At 42.2% G+C, this 27038-nt stretch overlaps 1 protein-coding gene across 1 annotated transcript in view; it reads right to left on the bottom strand.

The window, feature by feature from the left end:
- Window positions 1-13494: 13494 nt before the first annotated feature.
- The window catches only part of LOC150012924 (uncharacterized), a 37229-nt gene continuing 23685 nt past the window's right edge, over window positions 13495-27038 (bottom strand). Inside the window, exons 3-4 of the mRNA XM_090275194.1 lie at window positions 22969-23290; window positions 13495-14417 (exon numbers count right to left, since the gene is read on the bottom strand). Of these exons, the coding sequence (XP_090131320.1) occupies window positions 14252-14417; window positions 22969-23290 (488 nt within the window). The 3' untranslated portion in view covers window positions 13495-14251. The remainder of the gene's footprint in view (window positions 14418-22968; window positions 23291-27038) is intronic.

The following is a 27038-nucleotide window of genomic DNA, read 5'->3' as shown; positions in this document are numbered from 1 at the left end:
TATCTGAGACTTAATTAGTTCAACAGTGGTGTTAATGTTTCCCTACCAGGCAGCAGCTTGTTTTAGGTTCGAGCCTTAATCCATGGTATCTCCTTTTCACTTGCCAGATAATTAGGAAAATAATGAAGAATGTGCCGTATATACGTAAGAAATATCCAACATTCCAAAGAACAAAAGTAAAGTTTAGCATGACCTAAACCTTATTAGTTTGAGGAGGCTAGCCATCCCTATATATAGGCGGTCAGGATCCTAGGGCCTAAAGACCTCACAGAGGATGGAACCAGGTCAGCCGACTGCATCACAAAGCCCTTCTGTTTCACATGGCAGGTGTAGTGTCAAAGACTTTTACCTGTTTTAGGGAAGCTTATGTGGTGATTCAGTTTGTAGATTACGGTGTCTGGTTTTCCGTAAAGATTGCAGAGCCAGAGACTAAAAGTGCCCGCTCACAGGCAGTGTCTGTGCTCCCCTTTGCCTTCACTCTCCACACCCTGCAACAGCCTGACGGCTTGGCTCTCTCCTTCATGACAAGGGTCTGGTCACCCATCCCCAGAAAACTGAGTGTCTAGGGACACAGGGCACCTTGAAAGCATGGCCCAGGCCTTAGACACTGCTGTTCAGATAAGATCACCCGAGTCAGAGGTTCTGTTAAGATAACCATACCTTTCTGAATTCCAAAAGGAAAAATCATGGAGGAAACTTAAATGCATATTACTAACTGAAAGAAGTCAGCCTGAAAAGACTACATACTGTATGATTCCAGCTACATTCTAGAAAAGATAAAAGCATGGAAACACTAAACAGATCAGTGATTGTCAGGGTTTTTTGGGTAGCAATCGATAGGCAGAGCAAAGGTACAGAGGTACAGAGGAAACTCCACCAACTCCCCGGCTGGTACTAGAAATGTAACTGAGAAGCACTCACAAGCTTAGGGAAGGCAGGGTCTGGTTATTGCTCAGCAATGAAGAGTTTTGACGTGACAGGCAATGGTGATTGGAAATCAGAGGTGCATAAAGGGGAGCATAGCTGATGTGGCAGGAGAAGGCCACTGTGGTAGTATCTCTAAATTTATATCTGTGAGGGAAGGGAAGCCTTCATTGTGGTGGGAAGAATTTTTAAACACTGCTTTTAATGAGGCAAGTAGATTTGGCTCACTTCTGGAGCACTGTCTAGTTGTTGTAGTTATTATTGTTGTTGTTGTTGTTGTTGTTGTTATCATCCTAGATCTGCCTCTACTGATGTGACAGCATTCTGCTTGATCAGGAAGATGATTTTCTATAGAGATAAGTAACCAGTTCCAAATAAGGGTCACAACATAATTGCTGCTTGTGGACCTACATATCTTCTCTGCATGTGTGCTGTTTACCTGAGCAGTTTTGTTTTGTTTTTAACCTGATTTTGGTCTCTTTTTGGCAGGACTTTTTTTTTTTCCCAACCAGCTCCAGGACCTATCACTTCTATACCTTGACTATTAATTAATTGATTAATTAATTAATTTTAAAGATTTTATTTACTTTTATTTTTTATTTTAATTTATTTTTTATTGTTTTTCTATTACAGTTGTTCCATTTTTTCCCCCCTTGCTCTCCCCTGCTCCACCTACCTCCCCCCTCTCGCACAGTCCATCCCCATTTAGTTGTCCATGTTTATGGGTTCTTTATACATGTTCCTTGACTAGACCCTTCCCCTGCTTTTCCCCCTTCTCCTCACTCCCCCTTCCCTCTGGTCACTGTCAGTCTGTTCCTTGTTCCCATGCCTCTGGTTCTATTTTGCTCATTTGTTTTGTTCATTAGGTTCCTGTTATAGATGAGATCATATGGTATTTGTCTTTTGCCGCCTGGCTTATTTCACTTAGCATAATACTCTCCAGTTCCATCCATGTTGTTGCAAAAGGTAGGTGTTACTTCTCTTTTTCTGCTGCGTAGTACTCCATTGTGTAAATGTACCATGGTTTTTTGATCCACTCATTCACTGACGGGCACTTAGGTGGGTTTTTTTTAAAAATAATTTATTTATCGATTGATTTTGTTTTGTTTATTTATTTTTAGAGAGGGGGAAAGGAGAAAGAGAGGGAGAGAAACACCACTGTGTGGTTGCCTCTCACTTGGGCCCCCAACTGGGGACATGACGTGCAACCTAGTCATGTGCCCTGACTGGGAATCGAACCAGCGACACTTGGCTCGCAGGCCGACACTCAATCCACTGAGCCACAGCAGCCAGGTCATTGTGGTTTTAATTTGTATCTCTCTGACGGCTAGTGATGTTGAGCATTCTTTTCTATGCCTGTGGCCCTCTGTATGTCCTCCTTGGAGAAGTGTCTGTTCAGGTCCTTTGCCCATTTTTTAATTGGATTCTTTGTCTTCCTGGTGTTGAGTTATGTGAGTTCTTTATATATTGTTAAAGGGTATTTCTTAGATGTCTAGCCAGTAAGATAATCAGCTGAACCTGGGTCCTGGGAACCAGACCCCCGCAGTTGTATGCTTAAACCAAGCAGAACAAGGAACTTGACCTAACTGTTCCTCCTTTGAGCAGTGACCTATTCCTTTGAGCAGTGACTTAGGGAATAGCAGTAACCGATTCCTCTGAGCAATGACTTGGGGAATAATGGGAAAAAATTTTTTTGCTTACACAAGCTGTATTTCTGTCCAAGTTTTTGCACCTGCATGCACCTGAAATGCTTTATAAACCCCCAATCCCTAAGGCCGGGGCTGTCCACCTAAGTCCAGCTTGTGGACTGGTGGGCAGTCGCTGGCCAGCTAATAAAGGCTCTTTAAATTCTAATTTGATTGTCTCTGACCATTTGGTTCTCGCACTTACTTCACAACATTTGGAGGCCCCAGCGAGATATCCAGCCTTGGCTGGGCACGGGTTGTGAGACGGGCCCGCTGCCAGACCCATCTCAAGGGGAGATCTCTGAGAGACGTTCCTCAGCCCCGAGTGGGACGCTGGCGGACGGGTGCCCTCCCTATCCTGATTGACTACATAGAGCCATTCGGATTCTTACCGGTAAGGACCTGGGTAGGGCCATATACACTGAGGGAAAGGTGTGTGTGTGGACAGGCCCAGGGCAGGTGCACCAGGGGAGCCCACGGGAAGGCTGGACGCAGCATTACTTCCAGGGCTCGGGCGAACTACACGACGGTGGGTTCGGCCCATAGGTTCTGTGTTCTGTGGTTCTGTGTCTTGTTCAGTGTCTGTCTTGTACGTCGTTTCCTAAGTGACATGGGGCAGTCGTCGTCGTCGTGTTCATCGTGTTCGCCCCTTCAGTGTTATCTTAAGAATTTCCAGGATTTCCGGAGGCGGGCCTCCTTTTATGGGACGCCTGTCAGCCCCAGACAATTGCGGACTTTTTGTGAATCGGAATGGCCGACTTTCCCAGGGGTCTTTTGGCCCTCTGATGGGTCTTTTGATCTTCGAACGGCCTATGGGGTCCGCCAGGCTTGTACCGGGAGGCCTGGGCACCCTGACCAAATTCCATACATTCAAATCTGGATTGATATTTTAGAAGACCAACCTAAGTGGTTAAAAAGCTGTCAGAAGAAGGTTGCTGTCTTAGAAGCCTCCAAACCGAAGGATGGTCCCATTTCGGGCCCCCCTCCGGTTCTCCCTGACTCACAGGGAAGTCCCCCTCCTGTGAGACTCCCACCATATCCCCGTGCCACCCCAAATTCATCTGGGACAGGCAGAGATCCGCCTTTTAGTCCCCCTCATACACGCTCGGGTCGGGACTACCATCCCCCTCCTGATTCAGGGGATGGGCCAGCGCCTCTTTTGCCTTTGCGGGAGGCTTCGGCCCCTGCCGAGGAAACTGGGCGCCCCTTCATGGTGTATATCCCTTTTTCCACCAGCGATTTATATAATTGGAAGAATCAGAATCCCTCCTTTTCCCAGAACCCCACTGGCCTGATTTCTCTTTTAGAGTCTGTCTTCTTTACCCACCAGCCGACCTGGGATGATTGCCAGCAATTGCTCCAGACTCTCTTTACTTCTGAAGAGAGAGAGAGGGTGAGGGGAGAAGGACGGAAGCTTGTCCTGGGGCCGGATGGTCAACCATCTGCAGACCCAGTGAGACTAGAGCTTGTCTTCCCTCTAGCCCGGCCGACCTGGGATCCGAACAGCGACCAAGGTAGGGAGGCCCTAGGCCAGTACCGCCAGATTCTCCTTCGCGCACTTTGTGCAGCAGCCTGAAAGCCTACCAATCTCTCAAAAGTCACTGAGGTAAGCCAAAGCCAGGGCCCTAATGAGTCACCAGCTGCCTTTCTTGAGCGCCTTCAGTAGGCATATCGCCTTTATACTCCTGTTGATCCTGAGGCACCTGAGAATAGGCAGGCCCTAAATATTGCTTTTGCTTCCCAGTCGGCCCCTGATATTCGAAAGAAAATACAGAAATTAGAGGGGTTTGAGGGAAAGGCCCTGGCTGAGTTGGTAGAAATCGCCCAGCGTGTCTTTAACAGCCGAGAGAATCCTAGGGAATTGAATAAAAGGATGGCCTGAGTCCTCCTAACCATGGCCGGAGAGCCTATGAAGAAAAGCGGCAGACCCAAGAAGGGCCCCCATGCCAAAGGTCAAGGCAGACCCCCCTTGGGACGGAACCAGTGTGCCTTCTGTAAAGAGGAAGGCCATTGGGAGAACGAGTGCCCCAAACGGAAAACTTTAGCCCCCTGCACGGCAGTCCTGGCTCAAGGGACTCAGGACTGACGAAGCCGGGGCTCCGCATTTATTGGCCCCCAGGAGCCCAGGGTACGAATGCAAGTGGGGGGCCGATATATAGACTTTCTTGTGGACACTGGTGCAACTTTTTCAGTACTTCAAGAGGCGCACGGTCCCGTATCCCAGGAGAAGACGCCCATTCAGGGGCCACAGGCAAGACTACATCATATCCATGGACCCAGGCTAGAATAACGGACCTTGGCGGCCACACAGGCACCCATTCCTTTCTTGTTATGCCTGACTGCCCATTTCCCCTCCTGGGTCGAGACCTTCTCCACAAACTGAGGGCCACAATTTCATTCCATCAGGAGGAGCCGGAAGTGACCCTGGGGGTTGCCCCTGCCTCAGTTATGGTCACTTGCCCGCTCGGGGAAGAATACCTCCTCTTAGCAGACCAGGCACACTCCCAGCCCTCAGACCTCCTGGCTCAGTGGCAACATGACATACCAACAGTTTGGGCTGAGACCAATCCCCCACCCCCACCCCACCCCCGGGCCTGGCGGCTCAAGTCCTAGCAGTTGTTGTAACTCTTTTAGGGAATGCGGTGCCCTGCAGGCAGAGGCAATATCCTATGCCAATAAAGGCCCAGCAGGGAGTTGCGGTTCATATTCGGCACTTGCGGGAAGCCGGTATCCTAAAGGCTTGCAAGTCGGCATGGAACACCCCACTCCTCCCAGTTCAGAAGCCAGGCACTGAAGACTACCGCCCGGTACAAGATTTGAGGGAAGTCAATAAACGGGTTGAAACTGTCCGTCCTGCGGTGCCCAACCCTTATACTCTTCTCAGTCTTTTGCCTCCCGATCCGAGGGTATATTCGGTTTTAGACTTAAAGGATGCGTTTTTCTCCATACCCCTGGCTCCAGTCAGTCAGCCCCTCTTTGCATTTGAATGGACTGACCCCGACACCGGGGAACCAGGTCAATTAACATGGACTCGTTTGCCCCAGGGTTTTAAAAACTCTCCAACCCTCTTTGATGAAGCGCTCAGCAGGGATCTTGCCCCCTTCCGAGAGGACAATCCACACATTACAGTCCTTCAGTATGTGGATGACATCTTATTGGCGGCTGAGGACCTAGCCAGTTGCCTGGAAGCAACGGAAGCATTACTAAAATTACTAGCCCACCTAGGGTACAGGGTGTCGGCCAAAAAGGCCCAGTTATGCCAGAAGGAAGTCACTTACCTAGGGTATACCTTAAAGGAAGGTAACCGGACCCTGTCCCCTAGAAGAATCCCGGCCATTTTACAGATCCCGGCCCCCACCACCAAGCGCCAAGTTCGTGAGTTTCTCGGGGCTGTCGGCTATTGCCGCCTATGGATTTTAGGATTTGCAGAACTAGCTAAACCTCTTTATGCCTGCACAGGGGGAACAAAAGAGGCCATAGTATGGACTAAGGCAGAGGAAGGGGCATTTCAGGCGCTAAAGGAAGCGCTCGTCACCGCGCCGGCCCTGGCGCTACCAAGGCTTGACAGGCCCTTCCAGTTACATGTGGCAGGAAATAGGGGTATAGCAAAGGGGGTTCTCACGCAGTGCCTAGGACCTTGGAAGCGACCTGTAGCTTACCTTTCTAAGCGGCTAGACCCAATAGCCGCTGGGTGGCCCAATTGTCTACGGGCTATAGCTGCCACAGCACAGCTAGTAAAAGAGGCTACAAAGCTAACGTTTGGACAGGAGCTACAGGTCATCACATCACATGCCGTAGAGACTTTATTGAGAAGTCCCCCTGATAGATGGTTCTCCAATGCGTGCATTGTGCAATATCAAGTTCTGCTCCTCGATCCAGACCATGTCAAGTTCCTACAGTCAACAGCCTTAAACCCTGCTACCCTCCTCCCAGATGACGACCCACACCAACCTCTCCATGACTGTGTTGATGTACTCACTGCCCTCACCAACTACTGAGAGGATCTCACAGACCTCCCTCTGACTAATCCTAATGTAGTCCTGTACACTGATGGCAGCAGCTTCGTCCAAGAAGGAGTCCGGTATGCTGGGGCAGCTGTTGTAACAAGTGACACTGTCATCTGGGCCCAAGCGCTGGGGCCTGGCTCATCTGCCCAGAGAGCTGAACTCATTGCGTTAACACAAGCGCTTCGCTGGGCAAAGGGAAAGCGGGTAAATATCTACACAGACAGCCGGTATGCCTTTGCTACAGTACACGTCCATGGGAGCATATATCAGGAAAGAGGGCTCCTAACTTCAGAGGGAAAACGTATAAGGAACGCCCAAGAAATCCTTGATCTCCTTGCAGCTATTTGGCTGCCAAAGCAGGTTGCTGTAATTCATTGTAAGGAACACCAGGCAGCTCAAACACCGGAAGCCCAAGGAAATGCCTTCGCAGACCGAGAGGCCAGAAAGGCGGCCCTACAACCAGTGGGGCCTCTAAAACTCCTGCCCCTGGTTCCACCGCGGGTGCTTGCCGGGCCCCCGGTATATTCAGCCAGGGATCAGGAAGTTGCTGTCAGAATGCAGGCTGAAGGCACTCCAGGTGGTTGGAAACGCCTCCCAGACACTCGCATTCTAGTCCCAGAGGCCCTTGGGCGAGAACTAGTCCGGTAAATTCACCAAAGCACTCACCTGGGGGGGACGAAGCTTGCTGAACTCCTCCAATCAGCTTACTTCATTCCCAGGTTGTTTCAGGAAACAAAGGAGGCGAGCCGGCGGTGTCCCCAGTGCGCTGCAGTCAATCCAGCCCCAAGGACCCCCCAACCCCCTCGCCACCGTCTCCGCGGGAATGCTCCCAGAAAGAAATGGGAGATCGACTTCACTGAAATGCCGCCAGCACGGGGAGGGTACAAATACCTCCTAGTCCTATTACATACCTTCTCGGGCTGGGTAGAGGCTTACCCCACTCGGTCAGAGTCAGCTTTAGTAGTGACTAAAAAGTTAATACAGGAAATAATTCCTCGATTCGGCCTCCCTCTAGCCATGGGGTCCGATAATGGCCCGGCTTTCATAAGCCAAATCACCCAACAACTCAGCAAAGCATTAAGTATTAAATGGAAGTTACATTGTATTTACAGGCCCCAGAGTTCAGGACAGGTAGAAAGAATGAATAGGACCCTTAAGGAAACATTAACCAAGTTGAAATTAGAAACTGGCGGAGACTGGCTAGGACTCCTTCCCTTTGTCCTCTTAAGGGCTCGCTGTACCCCTTATTTCCAGCAGTTCACGCCCTATGAAATTATGTTCGGTCGTCCACTGCCACTCTTACCTAAATTAGGACTAGACATTTTTGCTTCTATTACTAATCAGGAGCTTCTAAAGTCCCTACAGGCTTTTTCAGAAAGCACTCAAGACCTGCACTCCCTCCTTCGGGTGAATCGCCCGGTTCCAATCGCAGGGAATCCAGAAGGACCACTGGCTGAGCAAGGGGATCTCGTGTGGGTCAAGCGACGGGACCCTGGAACGTTAGAGCCACGGTGGACTGGACCATACCAGGGGGTACTGAGCACCCCAACGGCAGTAAAAGTAGCAGGAAAGAAGTATTGGATTCATCGTTCACAGGTCAAGCCAGCCAGTGACGCGGGCGAAATTTCCGAAGAATGGACTGTAGAGCGCTCCAACCACCCCCTTCGGGTGCGGCTGCGGTGGCGCTCCCCTCAATCCCCTTAATCCTCCTCCTCCTCTCCCTTGACTCTGCCATAGAAAACCCTTACCGTTTAACCAACTATGCCTGGCAAGTGTCTAGGACCACTGATGGGGCCCTAGTAAGCCAAATCAGTACCCCGGGAACCCCAGTGTCTTCCTTTGACCTCTGCACTCTCCTTGGGAGCAAGTTCTACCCTGTTAGTTGGGGGCAAGGATGGGCCAAAAGACCCCCAAGTCCTATGGGCGCCCACCTCGGCACTGGAGTCCTTAACAGGGTAACTGGGCCAGGGTGTGGGACCCTACAGGCGGAAAGGAAACTACAATCAGTCCAGGTCTATATGTGCCCCTTACCAAAGTCCCCCCAGTGCCAGAGCCAAGGGGAATTTTTCTGCCCTAAGTGGGACTGTGTAACCTTAGCACCCTGGAAAAAGACGGATCCCTCCCTTGCTTTTGATCGTCCCCGTAGTCCGAGGGAGTGCTCTGTGGGGGCTTGCAACCCTTTCAAGCTATGGCCCCACACCCCCAGGCAAAATGACTGGGAAGGGGGAAAATCCTGGGGTCTGCGGCTCTATGTATCCGGCAGAGATCCGGGAGTGTTATTCACTATTCAGAAGCGCCGTCTCCCCCAACTAAGTCTCCCTGTGGGTCCCATAGCTGAACTAGGTCTTCCCCCACGGCCAAAAGTGCCCTCGCCTCCACCAATTCCTAATGCTAGGACGGAGGGTAGGGAAGGTGGGGATTCTATCCCGACCAAGGAAACCATGACCCCTCCTACCCTGTCCAGAGATCCGGGAGTGTTATTCACTATTCAGAAGCGCCGTCTCCCCCAACTAAGTCTCCCTGTGGGTCCCATAGCTGAACTAGGTCTTCCCCCACGGCCAAAAGTGCCCTCGCCTCCACCAATTCCTAATGCTAGGACGGAGGGTAGGGAAGGTGGGGATTCTATCCCGACCAAGGAAACCATGACCCCTCCTACCCTGTCCAGAGATCCGGGAGTGTTATTCACTATTCAGAAGCGCCGTCTCCCCCAACTAAGTCTCCCTGTGGGTCCCATAGCTGAACTAGGTCTTCCCCCACGGCCAAAAGTGCCCTCGCCTCCACCAATTCCTAATGCTAGGACGGAGGGTAGGGAAGGTGGGGATTCTATCCCGACCAAGGAAACCATGACCCCTCCTACCCTGTCCAATGAAGGAGGACAAAAGCAAATTTACAGAACACTACACACTGTTTTCCAGTTCCTGAACCAATCCCACCCTAATATGACAAAAGACTGCTGACTATGTTTAAACCCTGAACCCCCTTACTATGTCGGGTTAGGAGCGAACCGCAGTTTAGGGACAGGAGAAGACATCAAAAACCTTACTCTTCCTCAATTAAGCCAGCAGCCCGGCCACTGCTCGTGGGGTCGGTCCCTCAGACTTACTTTAGGATCTTTTGAAGGTCAGGGGGCCTGTTTTCTATCCTCAGGCTATAAGTTATCCGCTTCCCCTTATCGGGACTCCTGTGCTCAGAGAACTATACTGCCCCCTAGCGACGTGACAGAGGCAGTCCTAGTTGCTCCCCAAGGCACCTGGTTTGCTTGCACGAGTGGGTTAACGCCGTGTGTTTCTTCTTTACATTTCCTGCTTGAGACCTCCTCTAGCTCCCCTGAACTTTGTATTTTAGCACACCTCTTGCTACAGGTCTATTACTATTCTGGAAGCCAGGGAAGGAAACGTTTAGGACTTGAAGGGCTCAGCCGGTACAAGCGCGCTCCCGTCCTAGTAGTCCCAGTACTCCTAGGCTTAGGGATAGCCGGGTCGGCTGCCGCAGGAACATCAGCCCTCATAACAGGAAGTAAAAACTTCAAAGACCTTAGCACCCAAATAGACCAAAATTTAGACACTGTTGAAAATAGTGTAAGTAAACTAGAGGATTCCTTAAGCTCACTTGCTGAAGTAGTCCTACAGATTAGGCGGGGCCTAGATTTATTGTTCCTTAAAAAAGGGGGCCTTTGTTTAGCCCTAGGGAAAACCTGTTGTTTTTATACTAACCATTCCGGAGTAATAAGAGACAGTCTTAGTCAGCTTCGGAAGCGGTTACAAGATAGGGAGGAAGACAGAAAACAAGGAGAAAATTGGTATGAACGGTTTTTCTCCATGTCCCCTTGGGTCACTACACTTCTAACTGCGCTCGCAGGCCCTCTCCTTCCTTTACTTCTAGCCCTAGCTATTGGTCCCTGTATAATTAATTGCCTCGCTAATTATATTAGACTGCGTATCCAAGCTGTCAAGCTATTGGTCTTTAGAAGTCATTATGTCCCCCTCGAAGCTCAGGATTAAAGGATTTGAACTGTTCCATACAACCAGTGGGGAATGTTAAAGGGTATTTCTTAGATGTCTAGCCAGTAAGATAATCAGCTGAACTTGGGTCCCGGGAACCAGACCCCCGCGGTTGTATGCTTAAACCAAGCAGAACAAGGAACTTGACCTAACTGTTCCTCCTTTGAGCAGTGACGTATTCCTTTGAGCAGTGACTTAGGGAATAGCAGTAACCGATTCCTTTGAGCAAAGACCTGGGGAATAATGGGAAAAAAATTTTTTTTGCTTACACAAGCTGTATTTCTGTCCAAGTTTTTGCACCTGCATGCACCTGAAATGCTTTATAAACCCCCCAATCCCTAAGGTCGGGGCTGTCCACCTAAGTCCAGCTTGTGGACTGGTGGGCAGTCCCTGGCCAGCTAATAAAGGCTCTTTAAATTCTAATTTGATTGTCTCTGACTGTTTGGTTCTCACACTTACTCCATAACATATATTTTGGAAATCAAACCCTTGCCTGAGGTATTAGCAAATATGTTTTCCCATACAGTTGGTTCCCCTTTGATTTTGCTGGTACTTTCTTTAACTTTTTAGAAGCTTTTTTGTTTGTTGTAGTTCCATTTATTTATTCTTTCCTTTATTTCCCTTGCCGTAGGAGATATATCAGTGAAAATATTGCTATGTGGGATATCTGAAATTTTACTACCTATGTTTTCCTCCAGGACTTGTATGGTGTCAAGGCTTACATTTAAGCCTTTTATCCATCTTGAGTTTATTCTGGTGTATGAGTGTAAGTTGGTGGTCTAGTTTCATTTTTTTACATGTACCTGTCCAGATCTTCCAACACCATTTATTGAAGAGGCTATTTTTACTCCATTCTATGCTCCTGCCCCCTTTGTCAAATATTAATTCAACATGGAGACCTGGGTTTATTTCTGGGCTCTCTATTCTGTTCCATTGATCTATGTGGCTGTTCTTATGCCATACCAGACATTTTGATTATAGTGGGCTTGTAATATAGTTTGATATCAGGTATTGTGATCCTTCCTACTTTGTTTTTCTTTCTCAAGATTGCTGAGGCTATTTGGGGTCACTTTTGGTTCCATATAAATTTTTGAAATACTTATTCTAGATCTGTGAAATATGCCATTGGTATTTTAATAGAAATTGTATTGAATCTATAGATTTCTTTGGGTAGTACAGACATTTTAATGATGTTAACTTTTTCTATCCATAAACATGGTATGTGCTTCCACTTATTTGTAGCTTCTTCAATTTCTTTCTTAAGTGCCTTATAATTTTTCAAGTACAGGTCTTTTACATCCTTGGTTAGGTTTATTCCTAGGTATTTTATTCTTTTTGAAGCAATTGTGAACGGGATTGTTTTCTTAATTCCCCTTTTTGTTAGTTCATTATAGGCATTTAGAAATGCAATTGATTTCTGGATATTAATTTTGTATCCTGCTACTTTGCTGAATTCATTTATCAGTTCTAGTAGTTTCTTGGTGGAGTTTTTTGGGTTCTCTATGTACAGTATCATGTCACTTGCAAATAAAGACAGTTTTACTATTTCCCTTCCAATTTGGGTGCCTTTTATTTCTTCTTCTTCTTGTCTGATTGCTGTGACTAGGACTTCCAGTACTATGTTGAATAAGAGAGATTAAAGTGGACATCCCTGTCTTATTCTGGATCTTGTAAGGGGCAAGGAAACTGGTGACCTTCAAACCAGTAGATCATTAGCAGCAAAGGGCAAATGTAATTAGATTACTCTGTTTCATAATTTGTTCTGGGCATCAGCAGATGGTTGCAACTTTTATTCCTTCTGTAAAACAAACTCATAAATCTCCTTCTGTCTCTGGAGTTCTCGTCCCCTGTATATCAAAGAAACAGCACATCACCCCCTTAAAATTTTCTTGTGAGAACAAGGGGTGCTGAGTTGAAGAACCAAGCTTCTGCAAAAATATCTCATAATTGTGGGTCACAGACGTTATCTTTAAAGCAAAAAGCAAAAACTAAACATCTTGTGACCATTGCCATTAAGTATCACTGTTTTGTCCTTAATTTGCTCTATTTTCTATTATCTTACGCAAAGTGTACTTTTAAACATTTCTCTGGAACTTGTTTTACAGGCATGCCTTCAGAACATGACTAATAGTTTCTTAATATTGGACTACAGGCTACGTGACAACCAAAGCAATGAAACACTTAAAGTCTATATCTATATTTCTAGACTCTATGATCTAATACCTATACATGTTTATTGTTAACAGCCAGTTTCAGTAGTATTAAGCCACTATCAGTTAAAACATCCAGCTCATAAGGGGCACCAACCCATCACAGCTGACTTTTTATAAAACTGATGTACTTAGCGATCTATTTTACTATATTCTTGTATTTCAAGATTTTTCTTGCATGTCCTTTTCACCTGTACATTATGCTAATTATGTAAGGTGCTCTCCTTTATATTTTACAATTATTTTCTTTATTATTTGGAGTTTTACTTTCAAATCGTTTTGCATTTTTTGAAGGTTTTATTTATTTATTTTTAGAGAGAGGGGAAGGGAGGGAGAAAGAGAGGGAGAGAAACATCAACGTGTGGTTGCCTCTTGCACGCCTCCAACCTGGGACCTGGCCTGCAACCCGGACATGTGTCCTAACTGAAATTGAAATGATGACCCTTTGGTTCGCAGGCTGGTGCGCAATCCACTGAGCCACACCAGCCAGGGCTGCATTTGTTTATTTTTAATAAATGAATGCCAAGGTTGATTTTGCAACTCAAATTGATGGATGAAAGTACAGTTCATTCATTCATTTCATTTATGGTATATGTAATACTTAAGTAACTAAATCACAGGTTCTATGACTACCTTCATAGGGTGAAAAAGTGGAGGAAAAAAAAGTGCCAGCCCTCTCAGAACTATAGAAAGTATCGGCCTCGATTGCTAAGAGACGAAGAGAAAAAATCATAAAGAACAGGCCCAGACAACCCCTCCTGGAATGACTGGCAAAGGCTTGGAAGGACTCTCTGCCTTCACTGTGTAGCCTTTAGATTTCTTTTAGCTCACTGATGCTATCTGTTAGCCTCCATTTGTCAAAGCCCAATAACACGAACAAGAGTTTGCAGGCAAGGAAGTAAGGATTTATTAAGGAGATGGCACCCTGTCCAGAGTCACAGGTAGCTCATCCTCAAAGACCTGGATCCTCAGTGGCTTCCAGGGGATGGGTTACATAGGGGAAAAAAAGCATTATTCATGTTGACTAATGGAGTTTGGGGCATGGTCTCTACTGAGAGAGCAGTCGGTTCTAGGATAGGGGGAACTGATCATTGTATCAGGTCCTGATGTCAGCCACGGAGTTACACTGTCTAATTTTGCAAGGATTTGTTCTATGGGATCATTCTTCTTTCCTGGGTCCAGAGCTAAAACACAGCTGAGACCAAGATATTGAAACTGGAAAAGCAGGTGCTCATGCTGCCTTCATCCACCAGACCCAATAAGCAGAGGCAGGGGTTGAATCTTTATGGGCGCTTTATTCAGATGGTTGGGGATCTGAGAAGACAGCTGGTTTGTACCCTAACAGACCGTCGTAAATTCTACTATAAACCGGCCCTTTTTATAAAGAGAAGAGGAGGTAAGGGGTTTGGAATTCAGGGAAAAGGTTAATTGGATAAAAGCTGCAGCTTTCGTTCATCTGTGCCCTGGGTGGTGGTCTTTGTGTCCTGGACTGTGGAGGACAGACTGGAGTACGATGGCCCACATACTGTCTTGATTGCCGGCAGTCCTCCTGAGGCACAAAGCTGGAACTGCTTATGGGAGCCTGGAAGGCTTAATGATTAAGCAAAGGAGAGAGAGGTGAATGAGTCAGGGTGCTAGGTGAGGCCAGTCTGAGTCAAAGGAAAAACAAAAAAATTAAAAGGCCAGATTAAAGAAAATAATATTTCTGCAATGTTACATTTCTTGATTATGTGCAGGAAAGCAGAGGCTTAGCAGGAAGGACACATCAGAAGAGAGTAGAATTGATTGCAATGATATCCATCTCACATTGTAAACTATTTTCCTGAGCCATTAGTTTTTGGTTCCCCCACATGCTTTCATTTTAAAGTTAGCAAAACAATTGATTCTTGGGCTCAACTTGCTTCACAAAACTGAAAAACTGTGGTAGTTCAAAGATGGCCACAGCTTCTTTGACACTCTTTCTGATGGGGGACTCAAATGTTGGAAAATTTTACTTTCAGGTAACAGCTAATAAGTTTAGTAATCATTGGATGTAAAAAGCTATTGTTTCAGGAACTGGAGGTGTGACCCACCTTGACTCCAGGTAACCATAAGCAGTTCCACCTCTGTGCCGCAGGAAGGCTGACTGTAACAGAACCCACAGGCTGTCCCGATTGAAAGAGAACCACGGGCTGTTCAGTTAGTTATTAGGGGCCCGATTGCCCGCCACCAGAACCATAACTCTCAATACCAGAGTTTGGTGAAAATAAAAAGAATTGTTTATTTAATGGTTATATAGATTTAGATTATTTGTGGATTTCTGCCGTTAAGTCTTATTTTCTTTAAAACACGCACAAACACATAGTTCTGCCTCCCCCTGCCAAACCAGGCTAGTTTTAGAAAAGTCTTCCTACTTCCCAGACACAGTTTAGCCTTACCAGCAGTTCCCAATCATTCGATCCTGACTGGGGAGGTTTCGCCTGTGTTGCGGTGCTCTCCAGCTCTTAATGCAGAACCACGTGGAGTTCCCAGCCTCCTTGTAAACCGCATGGAGTTCTCCCTTCCCTTTCCAAGCCACATGGAGTTCCTCAGCCAAAATGCCGCCTATTTTTAAACCCCTGACTGCATCCTGTGACACACTGGGTGGGGTACCCAGTTCTGACCATTCACAGAACCTTGCGCAGGCTCTGTATGCTCTTTTAGCACCATTCCATGGTCAAAACCCCTTCCATCTCCTGGGCCTTGGAAGATCCAACGCCATTTGCATAACTGAGAAGCTAAGCTACTAGCCATAGTCATGCAAAGGCATGTGGGGATCTGGCCCACAACCCAGGTATATACCCTGGCTGGGAATTGAACCAATGACCCTTCCTTCCCAGGACAGCACTCAATCTACTGAGCCACACCAGCCGGGGCTGAATTTTTTTAAGGAACTTAAAGTTACTCTAAAATTTTAAATATATATATATATATATTTTAAATCCTTAACCGAGGACATGATGTGAGGAACACTGACTGGTTGCCTTCTGTGCACCCTTGGACTGGGGGTTGTCTGTGCCCCGACCAGCAATCAAACCTGCAACCTAGGCATGTGCCTTGACTGGGAATCAAACCTGCAACCTTTCGGCTATGGGATGACACTCCAAACAACTGAATCGCACTGACCAGGCCTAAAATTTTATAATTTTTAAAATAAGTAACTATAAGTAAAAAAATTCCATGAGGAGGAAACTTACAGATATAACACAAAGACAGAAAAATAAAAATATGATATTGACAAAATGAACAGAACACAAAGTGAGGGGTACATAAGAACTTGAGGTGTACATGAGATTAAAAGCCTAAATATCAGAGGTAAAATATCAGAAGAATATTCAGGAGAAAAATTTTCATGTCCTACAGATGGGAAAAACTTTTAAAACAAGACTCCAAAAGCACAGATCATAAGGTTTAAAGTTAATAGATGAGGACAGCAAAATTAATGATTTCTCTTCAAGGAATTAACATCAAGAATAGTTAAGGCAGAGATCAACAAGAAAAAGAAAGCTTTAATATAAAAATGGGCAAGGGATATAAACAGGCGATTCACAGAAAATGCTGGAATAACAAGAGATACTCAAAAATGAGATACTGCTTTATACTAATTAGAATGCAAAAATCAGAGAAGTGATACCAAATGCTGGTAAGGAGGTACATAAATGAAAATTCTTAGACACTACTAGTGGGAGTGTAACCATCTGGAAAGCAATCTCCCAGTGTTTACTGAAATCATGTAAGAAACAACCCAATGGTCTCACTCCTAAGACTTATTCTGGGTGAAACTACTTCACAAGTCCAGAAATAAGACATGCATTTTACAGTGTACAAGAGGGAGGACCCTAAAAAATCCAGAATTATCTTCTGGAGGACGGGCCCCTTATAGTGCAGGCTTTCCCCACTAGGTGAGTGTTCTAGAACCCATATGTATCAGTGTACCAGCTGGCATTGTTGTGAAAGGCTGCGTTCAGCTTCAGTGAATTTTTTTGAATACTCTTTCAATGCATTTGCCCATTTCATGATGGGCGATTTGCAAGTGTACCTGCTTACACTGCACTGAGTGACTGCTCAGCTGTTTTTGACCAAAACAGCATGACCCCCATGCTCCACCCTCCCTATTCACCTGAGGTTGCCTCCAGCAATGTTTTTTATTTCCCCATATGAAATAAAGTCCCTAAAGGGAAACGTTTTGCCAATGTGGAAGAGTTGAAACAAAAAATGGCAGAAGCACTAAAAGGCATTAAAATCAACAAGTATTGTTTTGAGCAGTGGAAAAAATGTCTCAATAGGTATATTACATCAAATGGAGAGTACTTTGAAGCTGACTGAAGTTTAACCATGTAAGAATAAATATACAATATTTTTATAAATAAAATTCCATTTTTGAGATCTCCCCTCGTATTGTATCACTGAAATGGTATTTTTAACAACAAAGAACTGGAAGCAACTGAAGTATCCAACACTAGAATAATGGATAAGTAAAATGAAGTATTAACTTCCTGCCAGAGAAAATAAATAAACTAGATTTACATACAGCAATCCAGATTTTAAACTAAGCCACAAAGATATTTTTTTCACATTATTCTTATAAGTTAAAAATACATAATCCTGCAAAACAACATATTTTATAAGGACATATAGTCACGGATATACCACAGGCAGCACAATGTCTTTACTGGATAAGGCAATGCGAATGGGAATGGGCAGGGAGAGGAAGAAAATAGAAGAGGGCCTTTGCACAAACTACCACTACTATCAGGAATCAGAGTATGATTTCTCTCAGCTCCACACCTGAAGCTAAAAGGAAAGAGAGAAAAAACCCATACAATTGGACATTTTTTATTATTTTATTTTTAAAAGATTTTATTTATTTATTTTTAGAGAGAGGGTGAGGGAGGGACAAAGAAAGGGAGAGAAACATCAGTTTGCGGTTGCCTCTCGCACATGCCCAGCCGGGAACCTGGCCCACAACCCAGGCATGTGCCCTGACTGGGAATCTCACTGGCAACCCTCTGGTTCGCAGGATGGTGCTCAATTCACTGAGCCACACCAGCCAGGGCTGGATATTTTTTAAAAGCAAGTAAAAGCAGACAATAATATGAAGTTCATTTGCTCCATAAAATAAACAGAATATGAAGTATAATTACTTAGGTCAGCATAGCTACCAAACTCTCAATTATTTACTTAATGGCTGATTATAGATAGTCTATAATAGATCATTCTCTTGAGACATAGAATTTTATTTATTTTGTTGATCAAATTTGGAATTACAGTTCAATTACTGTACAGGTAAAACTACCAGTTTATTGCCTTGCTTACATAAGATATCAAGCAAATTCAACAAAATGATTTATTATTCTGATGACAAGATTTCTGTTACATGTCATTCTGAAATAAAAATATGTTCACAGCCACTTTTTCATGAGCAGAAGCAGAACTTTTACCTCTATTGCACAATTCTGATAGATGCTAGACATGCTGGTGTTTTGAGAAGAACCATGATCTGATTTTTCACACACACAGATAGAGAAAGAGAAAGTTAACAATAATTTAAATCTAGGTGGAATATATGATTCTTTCAACTTCTCAGGAAATTTGAAATTTTCATAATAGAAAGTTAGATAAAGTAGAATTATAGTTAAAAAAATAACACAGAGCTAAGACATTTCCGTTGATACAGCCCAGGGATTCTCAAACTCTGATATGCATCTGATTCACCCAGAGAACTGGTTAAAAAACACACATCTCTAAGGCCCTATCCTATACACTCAGTCTCAAAAACTTTAGCCTAGGACTTGGATATTTATATATATTTTTAAGCAAATTCCCCAGGTGACTCTGATACACACTAAAGTTTAAGAACAAATGATATAATCCACAAATAAACACAACTAAAAATAAAAACACTAAGTAACTGTAGTGCTTGTAGATCATATAAAATAATAGTGATAGTATGGTGTGGCTATATTAAAATTCTCTCAGGTCATCTCAACAAATGAGGCTTATTGTATGTGTGGTGGGAGAAGGGAAAGGTAAGAGCATATAAAATAGAAGACAATCCTTCTCCATACTTGCTGAGTAATGCGATTTTCCTACATCTCCACTGCTGCTGCTACTGCCAAGGCTTGTGTTGCTCTGGGTAAGTTCACTGGGGACCAACCCTGAGATACTTGTGTTAGGTGACATATTCTCCTCCAAAATGTGGTCTTCAAGGCCAGCTGGGAAGCTGTAATCTCTATTAATTTCCTCCTTTAATTGAAAAGAATAAAATCACACACATAAATAATATGTTCACCAATGAGAATATATTTACTTCACCTTTTTCAGAATTAAATCATCGGCCCATATTTTCAAAACATTAAACAACTTCTATTATTTGGAATTTCCCTTCCAAACTCAAACATTCAAGTGATGACCTATATAGTATTACTTTAAGATTGTGTTGTGCCCCTGGGGTATGTTTCGGGTGCGGGGTGTCTTTCAATATTCAATGTATAAAATGAAGGAACTTGCCCTTGCTGGTACAGCTCAGTGAATCATTCAAACAGAAGTGTCACCGGTTTGATTCTAGTCAGGGCACATGCCTGGGCTGCTGGCCAGTCCCCAGTTGGGGGTGTGAGAGAGGCAAACGATTGATGTTTCTCTCCCTTTCTTTCTCCCTCTCCCTTCCCCTCTCTCTAATAATAAATAAATACAATCTTAGGGGGAAAAAACAAGCAAACAAGTAAAACGAAGGAACTCTAGAAGCTCACTGCCTGCAGTGGAATCAGGGAGGGCAGCACAAGTACAGTAGGGAGCTTTGGAGTCCGACACAGCCAGACTATGATCTTGGCTTCTGATCACGTTACATGACCTTGCAAAAATGACTTCTCTAACTTTTAATTATACCATCTGAAAAATATGGATAATATAAGACCTTTAAAATAAAGTTGTTGTGAGACTTTCAGCTGGGATTATGATTGTTTGGAATAACCACCACCAATAGGAGAGACATAAAGTATGAAGTTCCAAACACTAGTTCTTGACCACGGTGACTGCTCAAATAAAAATTATTTCAATAAGCAGTTTCCTTTCTAATTTTTGTTTTAAAGACAAAACACTTACATCTTCTGTTATACTATCAAATGATAAAAAATTTAAGTACAGATATGCAAAACAGGAAATAAGATCACTTAAGATACCAACACCCATAGAGTACAACCAAAATCTCAATATATAGTCTTCTAATCATTTAAAAATATGCATAATACATTTTTACAAAAGATCAACCATTTTTTAACATATTTTGTCATTAATTTTTCTACATTGCTCCAACCAGCGTGGCTCAGTTGGTTGGGTGTTGTCCTGCAAAGCAAAAGGCTGCAGGTTCAATTCTTGGTCAGGGCACATGCCTGGGATGCAGGTTCAGTCCCCAGTCAGGGTGCATATGAGAGGCAACCAATGGATGTTTCTCTCCCTTTCTTTCGCCCTGCCCTCCCCTCTCTCTAAAAATAAATAAAATCTTTTAAAAAAATCTTCTACATTATTTATACCCTCCATCCTAATCGAATTTACTGATATATTATTATGTATTTAGTAAGTCCTCCATTGCTTAACCATTCGGAATGCTTTAAATTTTGTATAAGTTACACTGATGAATTCCCTTGTGCTATTTTTACACATACTCCTAATTTTTTCCTAAATTCTGGTTAATAATTATAAACATTTTATAGACTTTTTATTCATTTCTTTCTTTCTTTGAAAATATTGGCTATATCCTATTTGTTATTGCCAGGCACTGGTATCATGAGTATAGCAATGAAAAGAAAGATTAAGATCTGTAACCATTTGGAATTTACAATCTTATATTGCAAGTTCAAATTACTCCATATGAAAAAATTTAAAAATACCGTTAGATAAAATTTAAAATATAAAATGGCTCACTCTTTTTTTTAAAGAATGAAATATCTAGGAATAAATCTAACCAAAGATGTAAAAGACTTATACTCAGAAAACCATAAGACACTGAAGAAAGAAACTGAAGAAGATACAAAGAAATGGAAGCACATATTGTGTTCATGGATAGAAGGAATAACATCATTAAAATGTCCATGCTATAGGTTCAATGCAATTCCTATCAAGATTCCAATGACATATTTCACAAAACTAGAACAAATATTTCAAAAATGTACAGTAGTCCCTTGCTATATCGCAGTTCACTTATAGCGGCCTCAGTGTATCACAGGATTTTAAAAAATATTATATTATTTATCGCGTATTTTTCGCTATATCGTGGGATTTTGCGGTACTGTATACGTATGTTGTTAAGTAGGTTCAAGAGTGTAGAATAAATTTAAGGTTCCTACTTCGCGGGGTGTCTGGAACATAATACCCATGATAAGTGAGGGAATACTGTATATGGAACCACAAAAGGCTCTGCATAGCAACAGCAATCCTGAGAAATAAGAACAAAGCTGGAGGAATCACACTACCTAATATCTAACTACACTATAAGGCTACAGCAATCAAAATAGCATGGTACTGGCATTAAAAAGACACATAGACCAATGGAACAGAATAGAGAGCTCAGAAATAAACCCACACCTTTAAAGTCAATTAATATTCAATAGAGGAAGCAAGCACATACAATGGGCTAAAGATAGTTTATTCAGTTGGTGTGGGGAAAATTAGATAGACCACCTTCTTTCACTATGCACAAAAATAAATTCAAAATGGATTAAAGACTTAAATATTAGACCAGAATCCATAAAAATCCTAGAAAAAAACAAGCATTTAAAATCTCTGACAAAGACTTCCGGCCAAGATGGAGGCCTAAACAGACACGCTGGGTCTCCCTCCACAACTTAGAAGGAATACAACTACCTCAAAACTGGAGGCAACCAGAAGTTCCAGAATATCAAGCTGCATGGAAGTCCAACAAACAAAGATATAAAGACAATATTGTAAAGATGGCAATACTGCCCAAATCGATCTACAGATTTAATGCAATCCCCATCAAAATTCCAATGGCATGTTTTGCATAACCAGACAAGCTGATCCTAAATACTTTCCAAGACACTCTCAGGTGCATGTAATATGTTTGTTTTTTAAATTATTTGTTTGTTTATTTATTTATTTTAAAAGAGAGGGGAAAGGAGAAAGAGAGGGAGAGAAACATCACTGTGTGGTTGCGTCTCACTTGCACCCCCAACTGGGGATCTGGCGTGCAACCTAGTCATGTGCCCCGACTGGGAATCGAACCAGCGACACCTAGCTCACAGGCCGACGCTCAATCCACTGAGCCATAGCAGCCAGGGCTTCCTGTAATATGTTTTTACGAACTAAATGCAATAAACAGAACAGCATAATATATGACATGTATATATGGAAAAATATTATGTATATTCTAAAAGCACATTTGGAAAAAGGCTTTTACAAAGAATGTTCATTAGCTGTGGCCTACATAGTAAATATCTCATAACAACTACACTTCTTCTACACTGTAAATACCCTCCTTCATAGCACTAAAAACCACACATCACAATTACACTTTTTTAAAGCAGAATGGTCCTTTGTTAAGTTCAGGACTTTGATAAAACCCATCACATAACCCAAGGAGCTCTTTTAAAAAACACTGTCTCCCTCTTGACTGGTGTAGTTCAGTGGACTGAGTGCCAGCCTGAGAACCGAAAGGACACCATTTCGATTCCCAGTCAGGGCACATGGTCCCCAGCTGGGGGCGTGCAAGAGACAACCAATCAATGTTTCTCTCCCTCTCCTTCTCCATCCCTTCTCCTCTCTAATAATAAATAAATAAAATCTTTTTTTAAATATTGTCTTATATTATAGTTTCTTGTTCTTTTATGGTTAATTAATAAGATATCTGATAAGCACAACAGAAATGAAATCCCATTCCAGGCTCTAATGTCTTAATTTCAATATTCTTTTGAAAGGAATTGATCTAATGATTCAGGTACAATGCAAAGAAATTCAGTAAGGGTGGACAGAGATATGTAATATCTTATAATACTTCAACCTGAAGTAACAAATAATAATAGAACTACCAAGGATTTCAAATTCCTATTTCCATACACCTTAAATAAACTTTTCCCCTTTCACTATAGCAAAAGAAAATAAGTCATAGTACCCAATGTCGGTAAGGGGTGGTTTCTCTCTCCCTCTTTTATAACAGAGGAACAGTTCTGGGCTTTTCAGACTTCCATAGTTCAAGTTTGCTTGGAGAGCTGATAGAGTGGCTTCAACACAGGTGTAACCTTCAGGTACTGTTTCCCCAGCTGATTTGTTAATAACTGCAATGTCTGTAATTGGAGCTTTAGGTCCAGTTGACTTAGTATCTAAACGATTTATTTCTTGATCCAATAGAGTAGATGTATCAGTGAGACCTGCCACAACGAAGCAGTCAGTCACTCTTGGCCCTTTGTCTTCTATCATGGCTGCTGCTATATTTCCTAAAAGAGGGAAAAAAATCAATTAAACAAAATACTTTATCCTGACATAGTAAAATTAAAATACTCTGTGTTAACAGGGATTAACTAACATACTTTCCAGTTGGATTTATAATCAAAGGGTAACTAACATACTTCCCAGTTGGGTTTATAATCAAAGGGCTGTCATGTTGTAGAAGCATGTGTTAGTATTATCTTGTGAGCTTTTATTTCCTACAATATATAAATTTGCAGCATCAATTAATTTGTAAGGCTACTATGATCCTTTCATGTGCCTAAGCTTCTGTTAGGAATAATCAGACTATCAGAGGTGGACTATGGTACTTTCTGTTGAGCAAAATGCACTTCATGAACAATCCTTACACCATTTTAGAAATCATTCTCTTTTAAGTTACAGAATTCCTAGAGCTAAACTTTACATTTAAACAGAGTTCATCATGAACTATCAAAGTCCAACACACACAAAAATGAAGGTAATGGTAATAAATATAATTAAACCAGTTTCTTAACAATCCAGTTAGGAGTCTATCTCTAATAGTTAAAGAACTTTATGTAAACACCGTGTAAACTACATTTAGAAATCATTAAATATTTTATATGTAAATATCAGATAGAGCATAAAGAACTATAACCAAAGAAGACAAAATTATATAAAATACAGATTAAGAGACTTAGGCACTACATAATAGAAACCTAGAAAAATGAACTTTGAATCAAGATTTCTATTATCTTTAAATTCAGTACCTCTAAAAAGAAAATTAAGTTTTTGAGTTTTAGATACTTCCATAGATTTTATGTGTTTTTTTTAAGTTCCATCATTTCTTGACCCACCCCCCCAAGATTTTATTTATTTATTTTTAGAGAGAGGGGAAGGAAGGGAGAAAGAGAGGGAGAGAAACATCAATGTGTGGCTGCCTCTCACGTGTTCCCAACTGGGGACATGGCTCACAACCCAGGCATGTGCCCTGACTAGGAATCGAACCGTGGACCCTTTGGTTCACAGGCTGGCACTCAATCTACTGAGCCACATTAGCCAGGGTGATTTTATGTGCTTTTTAAAAGCAACTTTCTTGAGGTATAATTTACATGCAATAATACACACATTTAAAGTACAATTTGGTAAGTTTTCACAAATGTTTACATATGCCCATGAAACTAGTAAATATTATCCATCAATAACAAACTTCTCCTTACCCCTTCATTATTCCTCCTCCTGCTCCAAGAGAATGAATGATCTGCTTTCTGTCACTATAGGCTGGTTTCTAAAATTGTTATACATGGAATCATTATAGTACGTATTCTTTTTTGTCTAGCTTATTTTGATATTCATCCATGCTGTTGTATCAATAGTTCATTCCTTTTTATTGCTGAACCTCTGAGTGCCAACATCGCTGTGAGCGACGCTGACAAATTTTCCCAAAAGTGCCAGTGTCGCCCCCACTGATTCTTTTTTCTATGGCTATAAATGTTAATGACAATGGAATAATTTGTATTTTATGTTTTGTTCTCTTTTTTTTGTACCTCAGGTTACATATTGATATAACTTTTTCTCATATTGATCCAAATTTCAAATTACCCATGGCACTCAAAGGATGAATAGTCCACTGTTTAATATGCCTCAATATGCTTATCCATTCACCTATATAATAGACATTTGGGTTATTTTCAGTTTGAGACTATTAAAGCTGTCATGAACACCATGTACAAGCCTTCTGGACATATGCTTTCATTTACTGTAGGTAAATTTCTAAGATGGATCACGTGGATCACCTGGTAGGTATCTGTAGTTCTAAAAAACTGCCAAATAATTCTCTAGAGTAAGTCTACCATTTTAATTCCTACCATTAGTATATGAGAGTTCCAGTTGTTCCACATCCTCTCCAATACTCTTATAAAGTCAGTTTTTGTCCTTTATAATCCTCACCCAAGAATATATTTATTGATTTAAGAAAAAAAGGGAGAGAGAAACATCAATAGGTTGCCTTTTGTACGTACCCCAACTGGGTATCAAACCAGCAACCCAGGTACGTGCCCTGATCAGGAATCAAACCTGCAGCCTTTTGGTGTATGGGACGATGCTCCAACCAACTTAGCCACCCAGCCAGGGCATGGTCAGACTTTTTGATTCAGACATTCTAATACATCTATAGTGATACTTAACTATAGTTTTAATTTGCACCTTTATTAATAGTGATGTGGACCATCTTTTTATGTGCTTATTTTCCATTCATGTATTTTCTTCAGTGAAGTTTCTGTTCAAATGTTTTGCCAATGTTTTAACTGAATTGTTTGTTTACTAATTATTCAGTTTTGAAGATCTTTATATATTCTACAGACAAGTCATTTATCAGGCATAGGTTTTGCTAATATTTTCTCCCAATCTATCACTTATCTTTTTCTCTTTAATAGTGTTTTTTGAAAAGAAGTTTTTATTTTTGATAGGGTCCAATTTGTCAATCTCTTCTTTTATGGATCATGCATGTGGTGTTAATATTAAATAAATCATTGTCTAATCCAAGGTCACAAAGGCTTTTTTCCCATGTTTTCTTTTAAAAGTTTTATAACTTAGGTTTTACATTTAGGTCAATGATCCATTTTAAGTTCATTTTTGTACATGGTGTGAGGTATGAAACAAGATTCACTTTTTACATATAGATATCCAATTTTTTTAGCACCATTAGTTGAAAAGACCATCTTCTCCCCTTATATTAACTGTGTTCAAACACTTATTTCTAATATGTATGTTTATTTCTGGATTTCCTGTTTTGTTCCATTGATTATCTGTCTATATGTCAGTACCACGTGGTTTCAATTAATGTAGCTTTATAATAAATCCTGAAATCATATAGTGTTAGGCTTCAATTCTATTCTTTTCAAAATTGTTTTGAAAAGACTCTTTGCATTTCAATAAGCATTTTAGAATCAGCTTCTTCAAAAAAAAAAGGCTTAGTAAGATTTTCTTCCCTTTTTGCTACAAAGCAACAGAACCTTTATTAACACTTTGAATAGGGTCAGCTATTACTGAAACCGGTAATTTCTAAACCTAAAATTGGGACAAATAGCTAAAATGCAGACTAGTTCCATCACTGGGCACTATGAATACAAAACTGAAGAATTAACAGCCACTTTTTGAGGATAGAACCAGGTGCAGGGTGGCCTCTTTCTGGATGATGTAGTCAGAAAGAGGGGGCCATCTTCTAGCTGCATGCCTGCAAAGATGAGCCTCTGCTGGTGTGTGTGGGGGGTGGAGGATGCCTTTCTTATCCTGGATCTTGGCTATCACATCCTCAGTGGTGTCTCTGAGCTCCACTTCCACAGTGATGGTCTTGCCAGTCAAGGTCTTCACAAAGATTTGCATTTTGACCAGTTAGCGAGTGCAAAAAACACTAGAAGTCCAATCATGTCAAGCCACTTCAACGCACTGCTCTCTACAATGCCAGTCACTTCTAAGTCACCTAGTTAGATTTTAATTGGGATTATGCTGAATCTGTAGGTCAATTTAAGGACTGACATCATTGAGTCTTCTAACTTGTGAACAAAGTTTAGTTCCACTTTTATTTAGATTTTTAAAAATTTCTCTCATCAATATTTTAGTTTACAACATATAAGTCTCTCATATCTTTTGTAAGATTTACCCTTAAGTACTTAATAATTTAGAGACTACAGTAAATGACTATTTCTTCTTAAATCAAATTCCAATTGTTCACTGCTACTATATAGAAATATTACAACTGATTTTTATCTATTGATC

The sequence above is a fragment of the Furipterus horrens genome, unplaced genomic scaffold (assembly GCF_987537825.1).
Source record: "Furipterus horrens unplaced genomic scaffold, mFurHor1.1.pri manual_scaffold_4, whole genome shotgun sequence".
NCBI lineage: Eukaryota > Metazoa > Chordata > Mammalia > Chiroptera > Furipteridae > Furipterus > Furipterus horrens.
The sequence above is the reverse complement of the archived record's forward strand: the minus strand, read 5'-3'. Positions and strand labels throughout refer to the sequence as shown.